Source organism: Bidens hawaiensis, unplaced genomic scaffold (assembly GCF_021521415.1).
Source record: "Bidens hawaiensis isolate Kalapana, Puna unplaced genomic scaffold, B.hawaiensis_p1.1 tig00034311_1, whole genome shotgun sequence".
Taxonomy (NCBI): Eukaryota; Viridiplantae; Streptophyta; class Magnoliopsida; order Asterales; family Asteraceae; genus Bidens; species Bidens hawaiensis.
The window spans coordinates 71,887-88,508 of record NW_027495940.1 but is presented as its reverse complement, the minus strand read 5'-3'; the positions used below and the strand labels follow the sequence as shown (position 1 = coordinate 88,508).

The window sequence follows — 16,622 nt, the reverse complement described above, 5'->3', positions numbered from 1 at the left end:
GCGCAGGCGCAATGACACGGCGACACGTGTGGATAAAGCAAGCTGGCAACAGGTGTCGGAATGGCGAGTGTCATGAAACTCGCACCCACGCGCCTGAAAAAGCGTCCTGATTGACCACATGCCGTCACGTCGTCATAACTTCCTGCACATCCTGAAACCGTCAGAAGACGCCAACGTCCCTTCAACCGTTTGGACTGTCCTTATCCTTTCACCAACTCTCCGAATTCCAAAAGGATTCAAAAAGATTCAAAAATAAGAGGGAATATACCCCCTTACCTTGGAAAGCAAGAAACCATAAGACAAGTGCGGGTACAGTGTCAAGGCGAAACCCTTCACATACTTAGCACTTGCAGGGAATTGAAGCCAAGAAGATCGATCTTATGGGCCATGCTTGCGGAAAGAGAAATAACACCCCCGCATGGCGGGAACGTTGAGAACTAGATTGTTTGAAGCTCGAAGGTGGAATTGGTTGTTTAACATAACTGATCACTATGTCTAAAACTACCAAAACCTCGTGGAGAATCTACAAGTGAAACTCAACGCTCCCGACTTGCGAAGAGGTTACACCTACCCGCATCATACCCAAAGATCGGGCGGAAAAGTCGGGAATTTTCTGCAAGTGACATTAGGAAAACCGCGGGAAGAATCCCCACGGAGAACCTTAAAAAACGAAAATCCCTCTTTAAAACCCCTTGCTTAAAGTCCAAAAGTTCCCCTCACTTATTAACAATTCATGAGAACAACAATGGACTGGGGGACTTGAAGAGGTAGGTCCCCGCAAAGCCCAGTTGGACCCGCAAGACTCACCTTGAAGAGGTACGTCTGCGCAAAGACCAACTGGATCCGCAGGACTCACCATGCTCAGAGAGATGAAGACCTTACACGCGGTAAGCCAGCTGTTCCCGCAGGAAAGCCTCCCTTGGTACAGTACCCTGCCTGTCCCCGCAGCTGTGGGTACAAGCCAAGAAGGAAGGCTACCCGCACTAACAGTAAGGCTACACGCATAAGGCACTAACTCTTATACTTCAGCAATGTTACCTGAAGAAGGAATGAGCAAGGCGGGAATATTCCCGCCAAAAAGAGCCAGTCCGTACGCTTCCAGAAGATCTTTTGTACTATACCTACCAAGGTATGGACAAATAGACAAGATCTGACAAAAGCAGCCCATGAACCAATCACAGGGTGACAGCTCACTGACAATAGTACGAGGAGGAGCACGCTCCAGTACAAAATGTCACTATCAGCCGCTGCCTACCGACCAACTCCCATCGTGGCACGAACGTAGCCCGTAGTTGGTGGAAAAGGAATATTATACAGCTGGCCGTACCTGCTTGGAAACCTACCTTCGGCTATAAATACTCCAACACCTTGGAACGGTATCATCATCTTCTCTCTAGCTATTTCTCTCTATATACACTTATATTCAGAGCAACCTAGTCTGATTCTCACGCCGGAGGGTGGTCACAAGGAGGAACCCCCCCCCCCACCTTCTCAGTGACGAGCTCACGGTGTCTGTTTTTCAGGTTGAGAAGAATAACCATCTTTGCCGGACTTAACCCTCGTGGGAAACATCTACTTAACCCTAAGATTATCCTTAATCTGCCGGAGTCACTTAGTGTTTCTTCAGTCATCTTCCAACGTTCCAAACTTCTATATGGACTATTTTAAGGCCCGATGTTAGTGCTTTTATTTTGTTTTTAAGCGTACTTAGTGTGAGCACTTATAGTAAGGTGTCTCTCCTCTGTATGATTTATATTCTATAAAATACATGTATATGTAATTTATAAGAGTAAACGACGAGTCATTAACAGAAGCAATGAATACTTAGTCGGTCCTTTTTTATTTTTAAAAATAAACTTTGAACTCTTCTCTAAAACAAAATATATCTTACGTATTATTAGAAATAAAACGATTGTGAATCCATTTAAAATAGTTAAGTCTTTACAAAATTAACAGCTTTTTCATTGTATGTATTCGATACTTGTGAGATGAATCAAAATATCGTTAAATTTTGGTGTGACAGATGGAAGACAACTATTTTTAGAAAATAATCGAGAGGCTTACAAGACCGTAATGAAAACACATTTATTATTATTTTTGTTATTGTTATTGTTATTATCTAGTGAATATGAATCCACCACATGTAGGTAGGAAAACTTGGACTCTGCAGCGAAAACATAAGTTTGATCTCCACTTGTGTTAGTTTTTGTGGATTATGGCAATAAAAGATTTGAGCTAGGCCTTATGAAGTTGGCAGTTCAATTCCCAAGCCCCCCCCCCCCCCCCCCCGAGTTTTCTTCCCTCAATGTGTCAAGTCACAGAATTCTGCTCTTGTGGCAGCACAACGACTGTCATATGTGGCAGCCGGCGATATGATTTTCAGGGGAACACCCAAGCCAAACTCTGAAATCAAAATGAGTTATGTTAAAACAACATAGTCTAACCAGAATTTGACAACAGAACACTTCAATTTAAAAAAACATGGTGGCCTTAAAACACAATAAAGTCTCAATCAATCAATCATATCCAGTGAAGTCCCACCAACAGCCAAGCTATAGGTAAGGTATGGGGAGGGTGAGATGTAGGCACACCGTACCTCTATCCAAAAAGATAAAGAGGTGGCTTCCAGAGAGACCCTCAGCTCTAAAAAAACATATGTATGAAGCAATACAAAACAAATCAAAGTACATCAGTAATAATAATAATGATATATGGAAAGAATATACTAATACTATATATATGGAAATAATAATAATATATATGTGGCCAAAATAAGGTAAATAGAAACCTTAAAGGAATTCCTAAAACACAATAAAGTTTAATAAAAAAAATTTAGGTGAACATGATATTGGATGATGATGTTCCATGCTTGTGGAATGTAGAATGTGTCGAAAATTCTAACTTCGATATCTACCTTACTAACAATATAAATCAAAAACCAACCCCATATGTATATATTTCAGCTTTAACTAAATTGGTTGAATTAAAAAAAATATTTGTTTGCTTGTCTATAGCCTCAAATTATTATATGAACTAAGAATCTCATTAACTTTTAAAACGTATCAAAATTTGCCACTGGTGCACCACCAGAACATGAACGCCACAACGACCACAATCGATATCGGATCAGAAGGCCAACTTCACACGTACGTAGTCATAATCGGCCTAAATTCAAATATATTGACTTACATAACCTTCCGTATATAGGAACGAGCAAACATCAAAATCAGCTACGTATGCATATTCTTTTGATTGGTACATTTATAGTAAAGTTTGAATTAAATTTTCTTTTATAACTATTTAATCATTTTCTGATTAAGTAAGGTAAAAACAATATTAAGAAAAAATCTGCATACATATATTTACATAAGAAAACCATAACCTTGATTAAAATAAAAATTTATATTAGTATTCTATTGGCTGCAGTTACTTTATTTTATTTTTAACAATCATGCTTATTGCTTATAGGTTTGAAATATATAAACCATAACAACATAAACATAACTTATACGTATAATACTTAAAAATAAATCTCATAACATCAATAAATAAATAATAACTTGTTAAGCTCCGTCTAGCTTGTTCGGACCCGTTATTTTATCGACCCATCACAACTTAAAAAAAATTCTTATTAGTAATAACAATAATAATAAATAAAATAAATGATAATAATAATAATAATAATAATAATAATAATAATAATAATAATAATAATAATAGTAACTTGTTGATATTATGACTGTTTGTTAAATTGATAAACGTATGGCTTGCTTTTCTTTTTCTTTTTTCTATTTTTTGGAAAGGCAAATGTATGATTGTTATGAACCATATGATCGAATTGTAGGGACACCAAAAATCAACGTTCTTGTGGTATCAAATGCCAGAAAACAACTTTGACAAAGAGTGTGCCCTATCTCATAAAATCATTCACTTTGAATTTTAAGCAAAGCTTGCTCTCAACTCCACAAAATATAAGTGGACCAGTTTTCTTATGACCCCATGAACAAAGTAACAAACGATTTTTAGTTGGATTTTTGATTTTGTTGGTGTTGAAAGAGGATGTTGTGGTTGTGGATGGTAATGAATTGGGATGGGGACGGGTTTTGATAACTTCAGTTAAATCATATTGCGTATTTGTCGAGTATTGATTGCTCATTTTTTGTTTGTACCTTTTTTACTCGTATAAGATAGTCATGTTTATGAACATATTTGGTCAAAGGTTATTGTTAGTATTCTTATCATCCGATTATCTTCGAAGCCTGATCTTAAACTTACTTTAATAATCAACTTGTAAGTTGTAACAATAATACTATAGCATGATTCTAACAATTCTGGGTTTTTTATCGTTAATTATTTTGGTATTGAAGCGAGAAGAGTTTGTGGGATAACACCTAATATCATACTGTCTAGGTCTATTCAAAAAGCTCATGACTTGAAATTAGTTTGCATATAAATGAGTCAAGTCAAGCTAGCTTGTTTTAAATTCAAGCTGAGCTCGAGACGAGGGTCGCTTGTTGGCTAACTCAAGAGTAGAGATGGTCAAAAAAACCGGTTCCCCAACCGGTTTACCGGTTTAAACCGGAAACCGGTTTTTACGATAACCGGTTTTTTAAAAACCGGTTTGACCGGTTTACAAACCGCCGGTTCGTATTTCGGTTACAAGTTTTAGATCAAAAACCGGTTAACGAACCGGTTATTGAAAAAATCGGTTTTTTTTAAAAACCGGTTATGAAAAAACCGGTTAACCGGTTTATTAAAAAACCGGTTTTTGACCGTTGTGGAAAAACCGGTTAACCGGTTTCTCCATAACCGGTTAACCGGTTAAAAACCGGTTTTTAAATGTTGGATAACGGCTATATGGCCGTTTTTTTTGACCGTTTTGTTTTTTTACCATTTTACCCCCCACAAACATCTATATATAGTTTAGGTTGGGTATTGGTTAGATCACACTCGATTATACAACTCCAAACGCTCTAAACGTTTATTTCATACGCGATTATTTTGTTATCTCACGCTCAATTATACCACATTACCACTCCATACGCTCTTATTTCGTAGTCGATTATCATGGCCTCCCAAAGTGCTGCTTCATCCGTCAACATGGGTGCCTCGAACACGGGAGAAACGGTCGTTCGGGTCATCCCCACGAAACGAAACCATGATGTTTGGCAACATTTCGACCTATGCGAAATGTCTAATGGTAGCCAAAAAGCTCGATGCAAACATTGTTTGAAGTTTTATGGCAAAGATGCAAACTCCACTTTAAAAGCGCATGTACAAAGGCCCTTTTGCAAGGCCTTGAAGGACGAATCGGGAAGTAGTTCGCAGCCGGAGATGACGAATCAAGGAGCGGTGTTTACGTACGACATTGAAGCGGTACGTCAAAAGTTTTCAAACTTTGCGATTCAACAAACACTTACTTTCAACCACTTCGACAACCCTCAATTCACGGAGATGATGCAAAAGTATGTTCAACCACGCTACCAACACGTAAGTCGTTCGACCCTTATAAGAGATTGTCTTAAAGCATGGAAAAACGCTAAATCCGAACTAATTTCATACTTTTCAAACTTACAAACTGGTGTAAACTTAACAACGGATGTGTGGTCGGTACCTCATGGTTCGCCCGACTCATACATTTGTGTGACGGCTCATTGGGTTGACCCCGAGTCGTGGCAAATGATGAAACGAACCGTTGCGTTTCAATTGTTTGATTACCCGCACACGGGTAGAAATACTTTTCAAATCTTGGATAAAGTCATTCGACAATACAAGATTGAACATAAAATCTTTTCAATTTCGTTTGATAACGCGTCCAACAATACGGCCGCGGTTGGCCATTTAAAATTAAAGTATAAACCTATTTGTGATGGAGCGTTTTTTCATAGCCGATGCATTGCACATATTATCAACTTGGCCGTGCAAGATGGGTTAAACGTGATCGAAACCCAAAGAAACAATTTTAAAAGAATGTTAAGAGATGTTTTTAGCAACAATAAAACATTTTCAAGATACAAAAAATTTTGTGTAGAAGCTAATTGTCAATGGTTGGGGCCAAATTGGGATTGTCCAACAAGGTGGAACTCGACTTGTAATATGTTTGAGAAGGCCATCCAACAAAAAGAATCTTTAATTGCGTTTCATCAAATTTTGTCAAGTAGGGGTAAATGTGCACCGTACGATCCTAGAAACTGGTTATTGATTGAGATCGTTACGGAGGTCCTTCAAATTTTTAAATCTTGCACAAGTAGTTTATCCGGGGTTTACTATCCAACAAGCCCCATTGCTTTACCAAAAATTGCTGTCATGTGCACAAAGTTGAGTGAACTTCATTGTAGGGGTGCACCTTATTTTGATACGGGTGTAAAAATGAAAGAAAAATTTAGAAAATATTTTCAAGAACTACCCGCTGTTTTGAAATGTGCTGCTGCGTTAAACCCTTGCATCAATGTTGGTGGTGTTGAAGCTTTAATAGAAAAAATTTGTGATGAGCTAGAGTTAAACGACGATCAAAACCCCTATTATAGCCAAACTTTAAAGAATGCTTTCAACACCACCTTGTCAAACATGTATGATGTCTACCTTACAAAATACGGGTCGTCTTCCCAAATTCATGACTCGTTAAGAGCTGTTGCCCAATCCCAAACCGACCTTGAAATGGGGATGTACTACATGATTTGGGAAGACGCCGGTAAACGTCAAAAGGTAAACACCCCAAGCAGTGAACTTGGAAGGTATGGTGGTACCAACTTTGTGAAACACATGACTCCGGATGAATTTAGAAGTCTTGATTTGCTGGCTTGGTGGAGAGGTAAGGAGGATGAGTTTCCGATCCTCGCCGCCATGGCCAAAGATTTACTAACGGTCCAAGCTTCCACGGTAGCTTCGGAGTCTGCTTTTTCTGTTTCTGGCAGGGTTATATCGATTAGGAGGACTCGACTCACTGCACCAGCTATAGAGATGTCGATTTGCTACAAGGATTACTTGGACTCTTTAGATAGGGCACAACATCAACGCTCACTCGAGGGGGAAATGGAGTATGAAGCGGGCTTGTATGAAGACGAGGTTAATGAGGACACACTCAACCAATAACCGATGAAGAAGCCGCGTACGACGATTACCTAAGAAATAGCTCGGGATCGGGTAGCGAAGAAAATTAGTTAAAGAAACAGCAAACATGGAGGCAAATCATGAGTAAGAAACAGCAAGTTGTTCATGTAATCGTGTCTAAGCATTCTTTAATGTTTGTATTTTTGAGTTACGAATATGCGATAACGATTTAATGTTTGTATTTTTAATGTAAAAACTATAAATGAAAGTTATGTGTTTTTAATCTTTGGTTTGTTGAAAACACATTCACCAACACACACTCATACTCATCTTCCAAGCAAAGAACCCTAACAACGAAAGCAAAGAATGGCTTCGGTCAGTCCGTTTTGCCTTGTAGTTACCGGTTTGCCTTGTAGTTACCGGTTTGTTTATACTGTGAAAAAATAATGGTTATTAAAAAAAAACAATAAAAAAAAAACGGTTCTAACCGGTTTTTAAACCGGTCCTAACCGGTTAGACCGGTTAGGGTTTTCACATAAAAAAACCGGTTATTAACCGGTCCGGTTATTAACCGAACCGGTTTTTTTAAAAAAACCGGTTTGTGCACCTCTACTCAAGAGTAGACTATTTAAAAAACCCAACTTAAATAGAAAAAAAGGATTCGCCTGTTTTTATTATCATGTTATTATATATGCACACGTGACATGTGCAGCCAATTAATATATATTTTTTTTGTTTTTATACTTACCCATGTGAAAATCTTAACTTTTAAAAATTTTTAGATATAAATAATGAGAGCTGATCAAGTTTTAGCTCGTTAAAAGTTTTTGAACCGAGTTGACTCGTTTAATACTGAGCTCGAGATAAAGTTGGCTCCACTAGTTCGCTCGTTAAGTAGTCCTCTACTAGTCCCGTACACATGCAATTAATCAATCATACTCGACCCCCACTCAAATACATGTATTGGTCAATGATTTGAGTTTCAATTTTCCGAGTGGATTTAGATTTTTCTGACAATGCTATTAAGAGGTGTAATAGAAAAAGCCTAATCGGAAATTTGATGAACCGTTCTCTAGATTAATCGTGCAAATTTATTATTTTGTGTTTCGGTTAACATAACAAGGTGGCGTAATTGCCTTTTTTTTAAGCCTTCTCTAGATTAATCGTGAAAGAGAAGGCCTAAAATTTATGAAAGAGAAGAGCTTTCTTGCATTAGATAAATAATTATTAAATTAAAGAAAATGATCATTATGTTCAATTCATTAGACAAACATAGATTTTTTTTCATTAAAAATTTATTGGAGTGAATTTACTTTTAAAGAAACCCATGGTTTAGTTTAGAGATATTTTACAATGTCACGAATGGTAACAAAGTATTTATAGACTATACCAAATTATTAATTTTAGTTCAGTACTCTGTATGCGTGAAATTTGAACAAATATTTCCATCAATAAAATGGTTAATCTGGTTAACATGATAAACAAACCGAACTGGAAACCGACATCAAGAATAGTTTTATATTTAGCGTTTATTCGAGAAAATATAATACTAAACATACTTTTTTTACTATAATTAGGGATTAAGGTTGTTTAGTTGTCACTTTTTATGTTTTGATAATTGTAAACACTAAACAACACCTTAGAAGTTTCTTTGAACCATTTATTTTGTTAAGTCTTTTGATTTTAATCACCAAATTATTGAACTATTTGATTGCTTCCGTACCGCATCATATATATTTGACAAAATTAAGTGCCTGCTTTCGGATGTAATTTTTTTTTTGGAAAAGCCAAATGTGAATTAGTTACAAGTTTTTCATGCATCATATTAACTAGAGGTGCACAAATCGGGTTTTCTAAACATCCGGGTTCGGGTATAGAACCGGGTTCGGGTATGACCGGATACGGGTATGACTGGGTATTGGTAATAGTCGGGTAGGGTTCGGGTCGGGTACTGTCTCTAAAAATCATACCCTATGCATCGGGTTCGGGTAGGGTATAGAACCGGGTATTCTAAAACCGGGTATTTGAATACCCTATTATCGGGTATTGAAAAAACTCTATTTACGGGTTTTTTCGGTTTTTTTCCGGTATTTTTTTATATAGATTGGATTTTTTAAAAGTTTACACTTTTTAGGGGTATTATTCGGGTATTTTTAAGGTATTTTTCGGGTATACATCGGGTATTTGAAATACCCGGTTTCGGGTATCGGAAAACCTTGGTTCCGGGTTCGGGTATTACCGGGTACAAATCGGGTTTTCGGGTATTACAGGGGTACAAATCGGGTCCGGTTCGGGTTCGGGTTTTAGTGCCAAAATGCATACCCTATCTGTACCCTACGGGTAGAGTCGGGTTCGGGTTCGGGTATTAAAAACCCGGGTATTAGAAAAACCGGTTCCGGGTATTTATTTCGGGTCCGGTTCTGGGTTCGGGTTTTTTGTGCACCTCTAATATTAACTATAATTTAATTGTCAGACTCGAAGAACTTGAATAATCTCCTGGATGAAGATTCGACCCAAAGCTGCTACACAGGGCCCAAATGCTAAAGTGGCCCAAGTTTTAACCCAACGTTCTTTTTAATCTTTTTCACACAAAAATTAAAACCTCTTCGCGTTTTTGGGATGATCATATAATAGGGGTTTGGTTCAGATATATCAAAGTAAAGTAGACTGACTTGTACTTACACACACATACATATATAACTAGTAAGTTACCATTTTGTAGACTCAGGTAGGGGCGCAAAGCTGCAAAGAAGTCGAGCCATTCACGAGTTATTTGTGTTCGGATTGATAAAAAGCTTTAGACGAGTCGAAGTCTTCCTTTTCAAGCTTTATCCGAGCCTGAGCCTGATCTTGAGCCTTGTATGGGAAGCTCATATAGGCTCGTCGAGCCTTAACAATCATTGTGTATTTTTAAATATTACTTATTTTGGACTTCTATGTATTAATTTTACATGTGCCATCCTATCTCTAAGGATATTTGCATTGAACAACTGATTCGAGCCGTGCTTAAGCTCACTTAAAGCTTTTCTCCAAATCTATAAAAATAATTAATAATAACTAATTACAAATAACAAACGAGCCAAGCCTGATCAGATAAAACAATTCATGAGCTAAGCTCGAGATCTATAAAATGAGTTAGAAATGAGCCGAGCTCAAGCCTAATTGTGCTCGGGCTCAGCTCATTTACACCCATAGGATATATGCATCGGTAAAAGTTCTCTACTTTTTACTATTTTATAATGTATATTGATATTTAAACCATGATCGAATTTATATTTATTAAAACTAATACTTAATATGCTACACGTATATATGATATTTGATGTTATTTAGTACTCGTCTTTTTCAAGGTACGTTTGTGTTTGTGTTTGTGCTTTCGTTTGTACATGTGACATTACTTTTATATTGAGTTGGACATCAACCATACTTAAATGACATTATATATGTCATCTTTGTGGTTAACGAAACTTTTAGTTGGAAAATGGCAAAAAGTTATGATCATATATTAAATTTATGGGTAAAGTTAAATATAAATGGACAAAAATGAGAAGTGTAAGAAGAATTTATGATCACATAAAAAACCCATAAAAATTCCAAAAAATAATAAAAATCATAATTCAAAATATAAATAAAAAAGTGGAAGAAAAAATATATATAAAAAAGTGGAAGAAAAAAAAAAACGAAAAAATTTTAAAAACTAAAATGTTTCCCCTTTTATTGCCGTTCAAAAAAAATCAAAGAAAAGACACAATGCCGAGATAAAAGACACAATATATCGCAAATATAACACAATGATAAACAAAATATAACACAATGTTAAGTAATATAACAACATAAAAAACGACACAATGTCAAGTAAAAAAAACAAAGTCAATGACAAAAATAAACAGAAAACACATTGATATACAAAAAACACAATGATTTATTTTTTCTTCAACATTTTGTTGTTTTTTTGAATGGGAAATACGGGAGAAACAAATTGTTTTCTTTATCTTTTTTATAAATTTTGAGTTATGATTTGTTTATTAATTTTTTTTAAGAGTTTTTTTTGTTATCACAATTCTTTTTCATTTTTTTCTCATTTATAGAATATAATAATCTGACGCTAAATTTGTTTGATAAATAGTAATATAGTATTCTAGTTTCCTTAATGTTTTTATTTTCTTCAGAAATGCCAATTTCATGTATTAATAGTTGCTGTCTTTTGTAATACGCTAATTTAAAATTTTGCAGCTGCTTTAAAATACCAACTACGAGTCTACGACAGTACGAAATATTTGAGTTTTTGTTTGCTTGGGCTTTTGTCATTTGTTGGTTTGGGACTTTAGGCCCAATATTCTTGTTATGGTCATAGTGTACTTATTAAAAGTACTGGCGGCCTGGCGCTGTGGGCCTGTCTTTGCATTTACTTTTTGCATGTTGAACTAGAAATTCTATTTTTCTTCATTACGATTTACGAGTAACTATTAACTTTTCTTTTTAATGGTTTTAATGCAAATGGTTGTTGGGGACTTCGAAATGCTTACCACCAGCATTCAGCGCATCTTACACGAGTTCGAATCCTAGAACAGTGGTGTTCTCCCATATTAGTGGCATACACTTGTTGGAATTGAACCGAAAACCCCTAGGAGGTTCCTGCATAATTCTTGCAACATGCGTGGTTCGAATCCAATACATCCCCATTGCCTCAAACTTAACCCAACTAACATTTGCCAATTGAGCAAAGGATTCCCCAATATTTGCTTTCAATGTTTTCACGTCCCATGATCTCTTAACATTACACCACTGAATTCTCAATCCTTTACTTGCTATGCAGTGATAGTAATGCTTCACTCATTTATGATAAATTATATTGTTACTTTTAAAAGTTAAAAGGATGTAATAGAGTCCATTTTAGAAAAATAGTTGAGCTCTATATTTTCTTTATCGTTGGGAAAAAAGATGGGCTACAGCCTACATGCCCCCAAATGATTCCTTAATTTTTAAAAGCTTATATTGTCTGGTTTAGTTAACAAATGAGGCTATATTTATGTCATATATTATTATAGACTACTCACAACAATAATATGGCTTTAATATGACTATTTGTTTAGTTTTTAATTATTTTCTGCATATGATATCGGTGAACTTATAATGCAAGACAACAAGAAGAAACGACTAAACTTGTCAACATGACTTACTTTGGCAAATATTAGAACGTTGAGATCTATATGTTACCGCATTGTTCTTTACATGTTTACAAATGAAGAGTTTATGTTTTTTTTAAAAAAAACCAATTTCTATGAAGTTTAAAAAAAAAAGTTTTAAAATAGAACCTTAATAATAAAACCAATTTCTATGAAATTTGTAGTAGTACGGATGAAAATAATATATGTGTCGGGTTTCATTACATGGTAGTCTAAACGAGGTTGACCGGTTGTGGCCATAATGCGATGCATGTCCCAGAAATATGTAGGATTTTTTTTATAATTCAAAGAATAAACTTGAGAATATCCCAATCTTACCTAATTATGCACCGTAGCATTATTCTATTTCTAAATACTAAAATACACACACACATATATACACACACTGAATGAATTATTTAATGAGAATACTTATGTGCCATAACTTTATTATATATATAAAAGAGTGTTACGCATATATTTTTTAGAAATATGTAATTTTGAAATGTATGTTTTTCGTTTTTTAGAAATAAGTAAAAATTTAACTACCACTATTCCGTACTTTCCAAAAACTAACACAAATCAAACATACATTTCGAATCACATAGTTTTTTTTTTATACAATAGTTACATGATAGTCATTTTTAAGTCAAACTTGAGTATCAACCATATGTTCTTCACCATCATATTTATACTAATTAAAGTGGACCACGAGGACCAAACAACAGGCTACACATGTCAATCTTGAACCTACTACAAATTTAATGTCACTCATCTAGAAAATATATATAGTCCCCTACCAAACCCCTTTAACCAAACCATGGTTTATAAAACATATACTAATAATACAAACAAACCTATCACATAAAGTAAAACTCATCAAGACCAAAACATGGGAGGATCTAGGATCAACCATCTATTCATCATCACAATATTCATCCTCATCTCTGCAACCTCCGTCTGCCGATCGGTAAGCATACTCAACCCGAACCAATTAACACATCGATTAGTTAATCGTTACATACCTAAGTACCTAACCATTTAATTAAATCATTGTAGGATGATGCGGATTGCGTGTACACCGCATACATACGAACCGGTTCAATATGGAAAGGCGGGACCGACTCAATAATATCCCTCACGTTGTACGATGCAAACGGCTACGGTATACAAATCAACGACATCAAGGCATGGGGCGGTTTGATGGGGCCGGATTATGATTATTTTGAGAGGAAAAATTTGGACATATTTAGTGGTCGTGGCCCGTGTCTGACTGCCCCCCCTTGCGAGATGAACTTGACCTCGGACGGGAGTGGGTCAGGTCACGGGTGGTATTGTAACTATGTGGAGGTGACCTCAACCGGGGTTCATATGCCGTGTTCGCAACAAGAGTTTGAGGTGGAGCAATGGCTGGCGACCGATACGTCGCCGTATGAACTTACGGCGATCAGTCTACTTCGACTCGTCGGAGAGTTGGTCGGCACGTTATTCTTGAGTCCAAGTTGAATTCTTCAACTTCGGTTCGTGTGGCAAAATGATTGGGCTTTTGTGACATGATCACAATTATTTCATTATTATGTGTGGGGTTGTTATGTTGTATGCCACTAGTTTATTAGTAAAAATAAAAATGAAAATAAAGAGAATATTAATAAAAAAATATTGTTAGTTTACTTTCCTATATGTTGAGATGAGGAATTTGTGTACCTTTAATTAGTGATTGGCATTTTATCAAGTTTTATAAAATTTAGCTTAGTTTGTGTTACACTACGTACCAAAAATATTAACTAATAATATTTGTGTATAAAACTTGATAGATTAAAATAGTTCATTTATAACCAAATGTTTATTCATGCATACAAACACAGTATATAATATTATACTATGCTATATATAAAAAACGAGCTAAACGGTACCATACATTTTGAAATGCTTTTCTTTTAACCAAATGAGTTTGATTTTGTACATCATTGGTCCCTGTACAATAGGTAAAAGTAAAAGACACTAAAACCATAAATATAAAAACACGAAGATTCCATTAAATTTACTTTAGTCACAATTCTTTCATTTTCAAAACACATTACACCCACACTAATATTATAATACGAAAAATCAGATTAAAAAGCAATTCTTATGATTCTCAGCTTAACCATTGGTTATGCATTAAACATGTACTCTACATACTCATAAATCTCCTAATTTAAATTTATACACATCATTTTATTGATTATTTCTTGTTTTTTATTTTAATTTCCTTTTTATTATAAACATGTCAACTCCATGATTTTCTCTAATACATTTTATACCTCAACTGCCTATCCATTTATTTCTGTAATTTGATATAAATATTAAAGGTATCTGAGTGTTTTGATTACTTTTATAGTTATTTGAATGATATGTTTTTGAACTTTGAGCATTTGCATAAATGTTCCTTATTGTTCACAAAAGTAAGTAATTGCTTTCCATTAAGTTACTCCAAGAATCCCTTTTGAACCCAAATTCCTTACTATTTATTCATCCATTCCGTTACCGTCTTCATCGCTAAACATCTACCGGTATCCTCTTTTTACAATTTGCTGATTCAAGGAAGGAGCTTTCTCTACAACACTACATATAGGTACATCTCTAGCTAGTTCTTCTAGCCTTTAGAGTTTTATTCGTTTAGATGATTACTATTTGAAAGAAACATAATGTGAAGGGAAAGAATGCACGGCAATAAATGTTTGATAAAAAGCTCAAATGAGTATATATTGTTAGAGTTTTTTACCAAACTAGTGTAGTTGGTAAAATTATTTACTAATTTAATGTAGTTTTAAACATATTTACTAAAATGTGTATTTTTAGTGGGACCCCCACCCACTCACTTCATCTTCTTCCTTCTAACCTAACCACTCTTTCTCTCTCTATCTTGACCACCACCATGTTATTGACAATCTCCGGCGGCCTCCGATGCCTCCGCCGGAAATATAATACATGATGCCGTGGTGGCGTGCCGAGACAGACATCCTTGAAGTACTCGCCGGATCCTAGGATTGCACCGGACTTAGTGTTCCCATAAGTTTTCCGACGTATGTATCCGCCGGCGCCGGCGATTCAGATTCTGCAGATTTGGATTTTCCGGTGTGGATGATTCTTTTGTGGGTTTGAATTTCAGTGAAATCACTAACGGCGGAGTTGAATAATGAGTTCTAGGTGAATATCTTCACGCAAAAATTGAAAGAAAATGATGAAATCGTTGAGTTTTAAAAGTTAAATGTTTTCTTTATGTTTAATGTGAATTACATAGGGATTTGAAATAATGGAATTAGCCACAGAATTAGAATTCCATAAGGTAAATGCTTGTATAGGCCATGTTTATATCATTCATTTATTTGAACCGCTGAAGATGACACATAGAAATGTGCAAGATGTGACCCTTGAGATCTAAACATCTGTCAGTCAGTTATAATCATATTATCACCTGATAATATTTGTGGTTACATAAACTTTTTAACACACATACATATATATCGAATGTAGTTGTAATGGAGCTATTGGAGCACTTTAGTCACAGGCATATGCTACACCTTGTCCAGTTGCAGCCTGACCATGACAATGAAAACACTGACACGGAAGATGAAAATGAAGATGAAGATAAAGATGATAATGTGGTGGAAGAGTGTCAAGTTGGCAAATGCAAGATGTGTGAGGAAGCGATCTATTCATTTCATCTATGTTACTACACCTGCATGGATTGTAACTACTCCTTGCACAAATTCTGCGCACAACTACCTGAAATCCATCAAGACCACTCATTACATCCGGACCACAATCTAACGTTGTCCCAGAGTTTCAGTTAGGATATGAAGATGATTCTATGATCGCTAACTACCATAAAGAATGGAGGTGTGCTATTTGTCAACATAAGCGAAAATGGTTCTACAAATATTTAAAAAAAAAAAAAAATTTGAAATCAAAGACACAAAAGCGAAAATGGTTCTACAATTACCATTGTTCCATCTGCAGATTCACCATGGACATAGTTTGTGCAACTATGTCGGAACAAAAGATGGACCACCCAAGTCACCCTCACCAACTGCAACGTCATTTCAGTAGGATGATATCTCCATGTAATGCTTGTGGTAATGAACATATTGGGACCTTCTACCATTGTACCAAATGTTGTTTCATGATCCACTTGGACTGTGCTTTACTTCCAGTCAAGTTACTAATCCAACAGTCTACGAATTAGAGTTTTAGTCATTCTCATCCGCTTAACCTTGCCTATTCCTTTCCTTATATTGAGTTAAACGCCAAGTTCTATCCCTGTTGCAGAGTTTGTGAGAAAGGTTTCGATCCTTACCAACCAGATCGCAGTTTTTACTTATGGCATTACAGATGCGATAAATGTCGATATTACTTCCATGTTGA

General features: G+C 35.6%; 1 protein-coding gene across 1 annotated transcript; it reads left to right on the top strand.

Moving 5' to 3' along the window:
• The first annotated feature begins 12,875 nt into the window (after window positions 1–12,875).
• LOC143586101 (PLAT domain-containing protein 3-like) lies at window positions 12,876–13,888 on the top strand. The gene is made up of 2 exons (XM_077067722.1): window positions 12,876–13,185; window positions 13,275–13,888. The coding sequence occupies exons 1-2, from the start codon at window positions 13,108–13,110 to the stop codon at window positions 13,719–13,721; spliced, it is 525 nt and encodes a 174-aa protein (XP_076923837.1). The 5' UTR covers window positions 12,876–13,107; the 3' UTR covers window positions 13,722–13,888.
• Window positions 13,889–16,622: the final 2,734 nt, after the last annotated feature.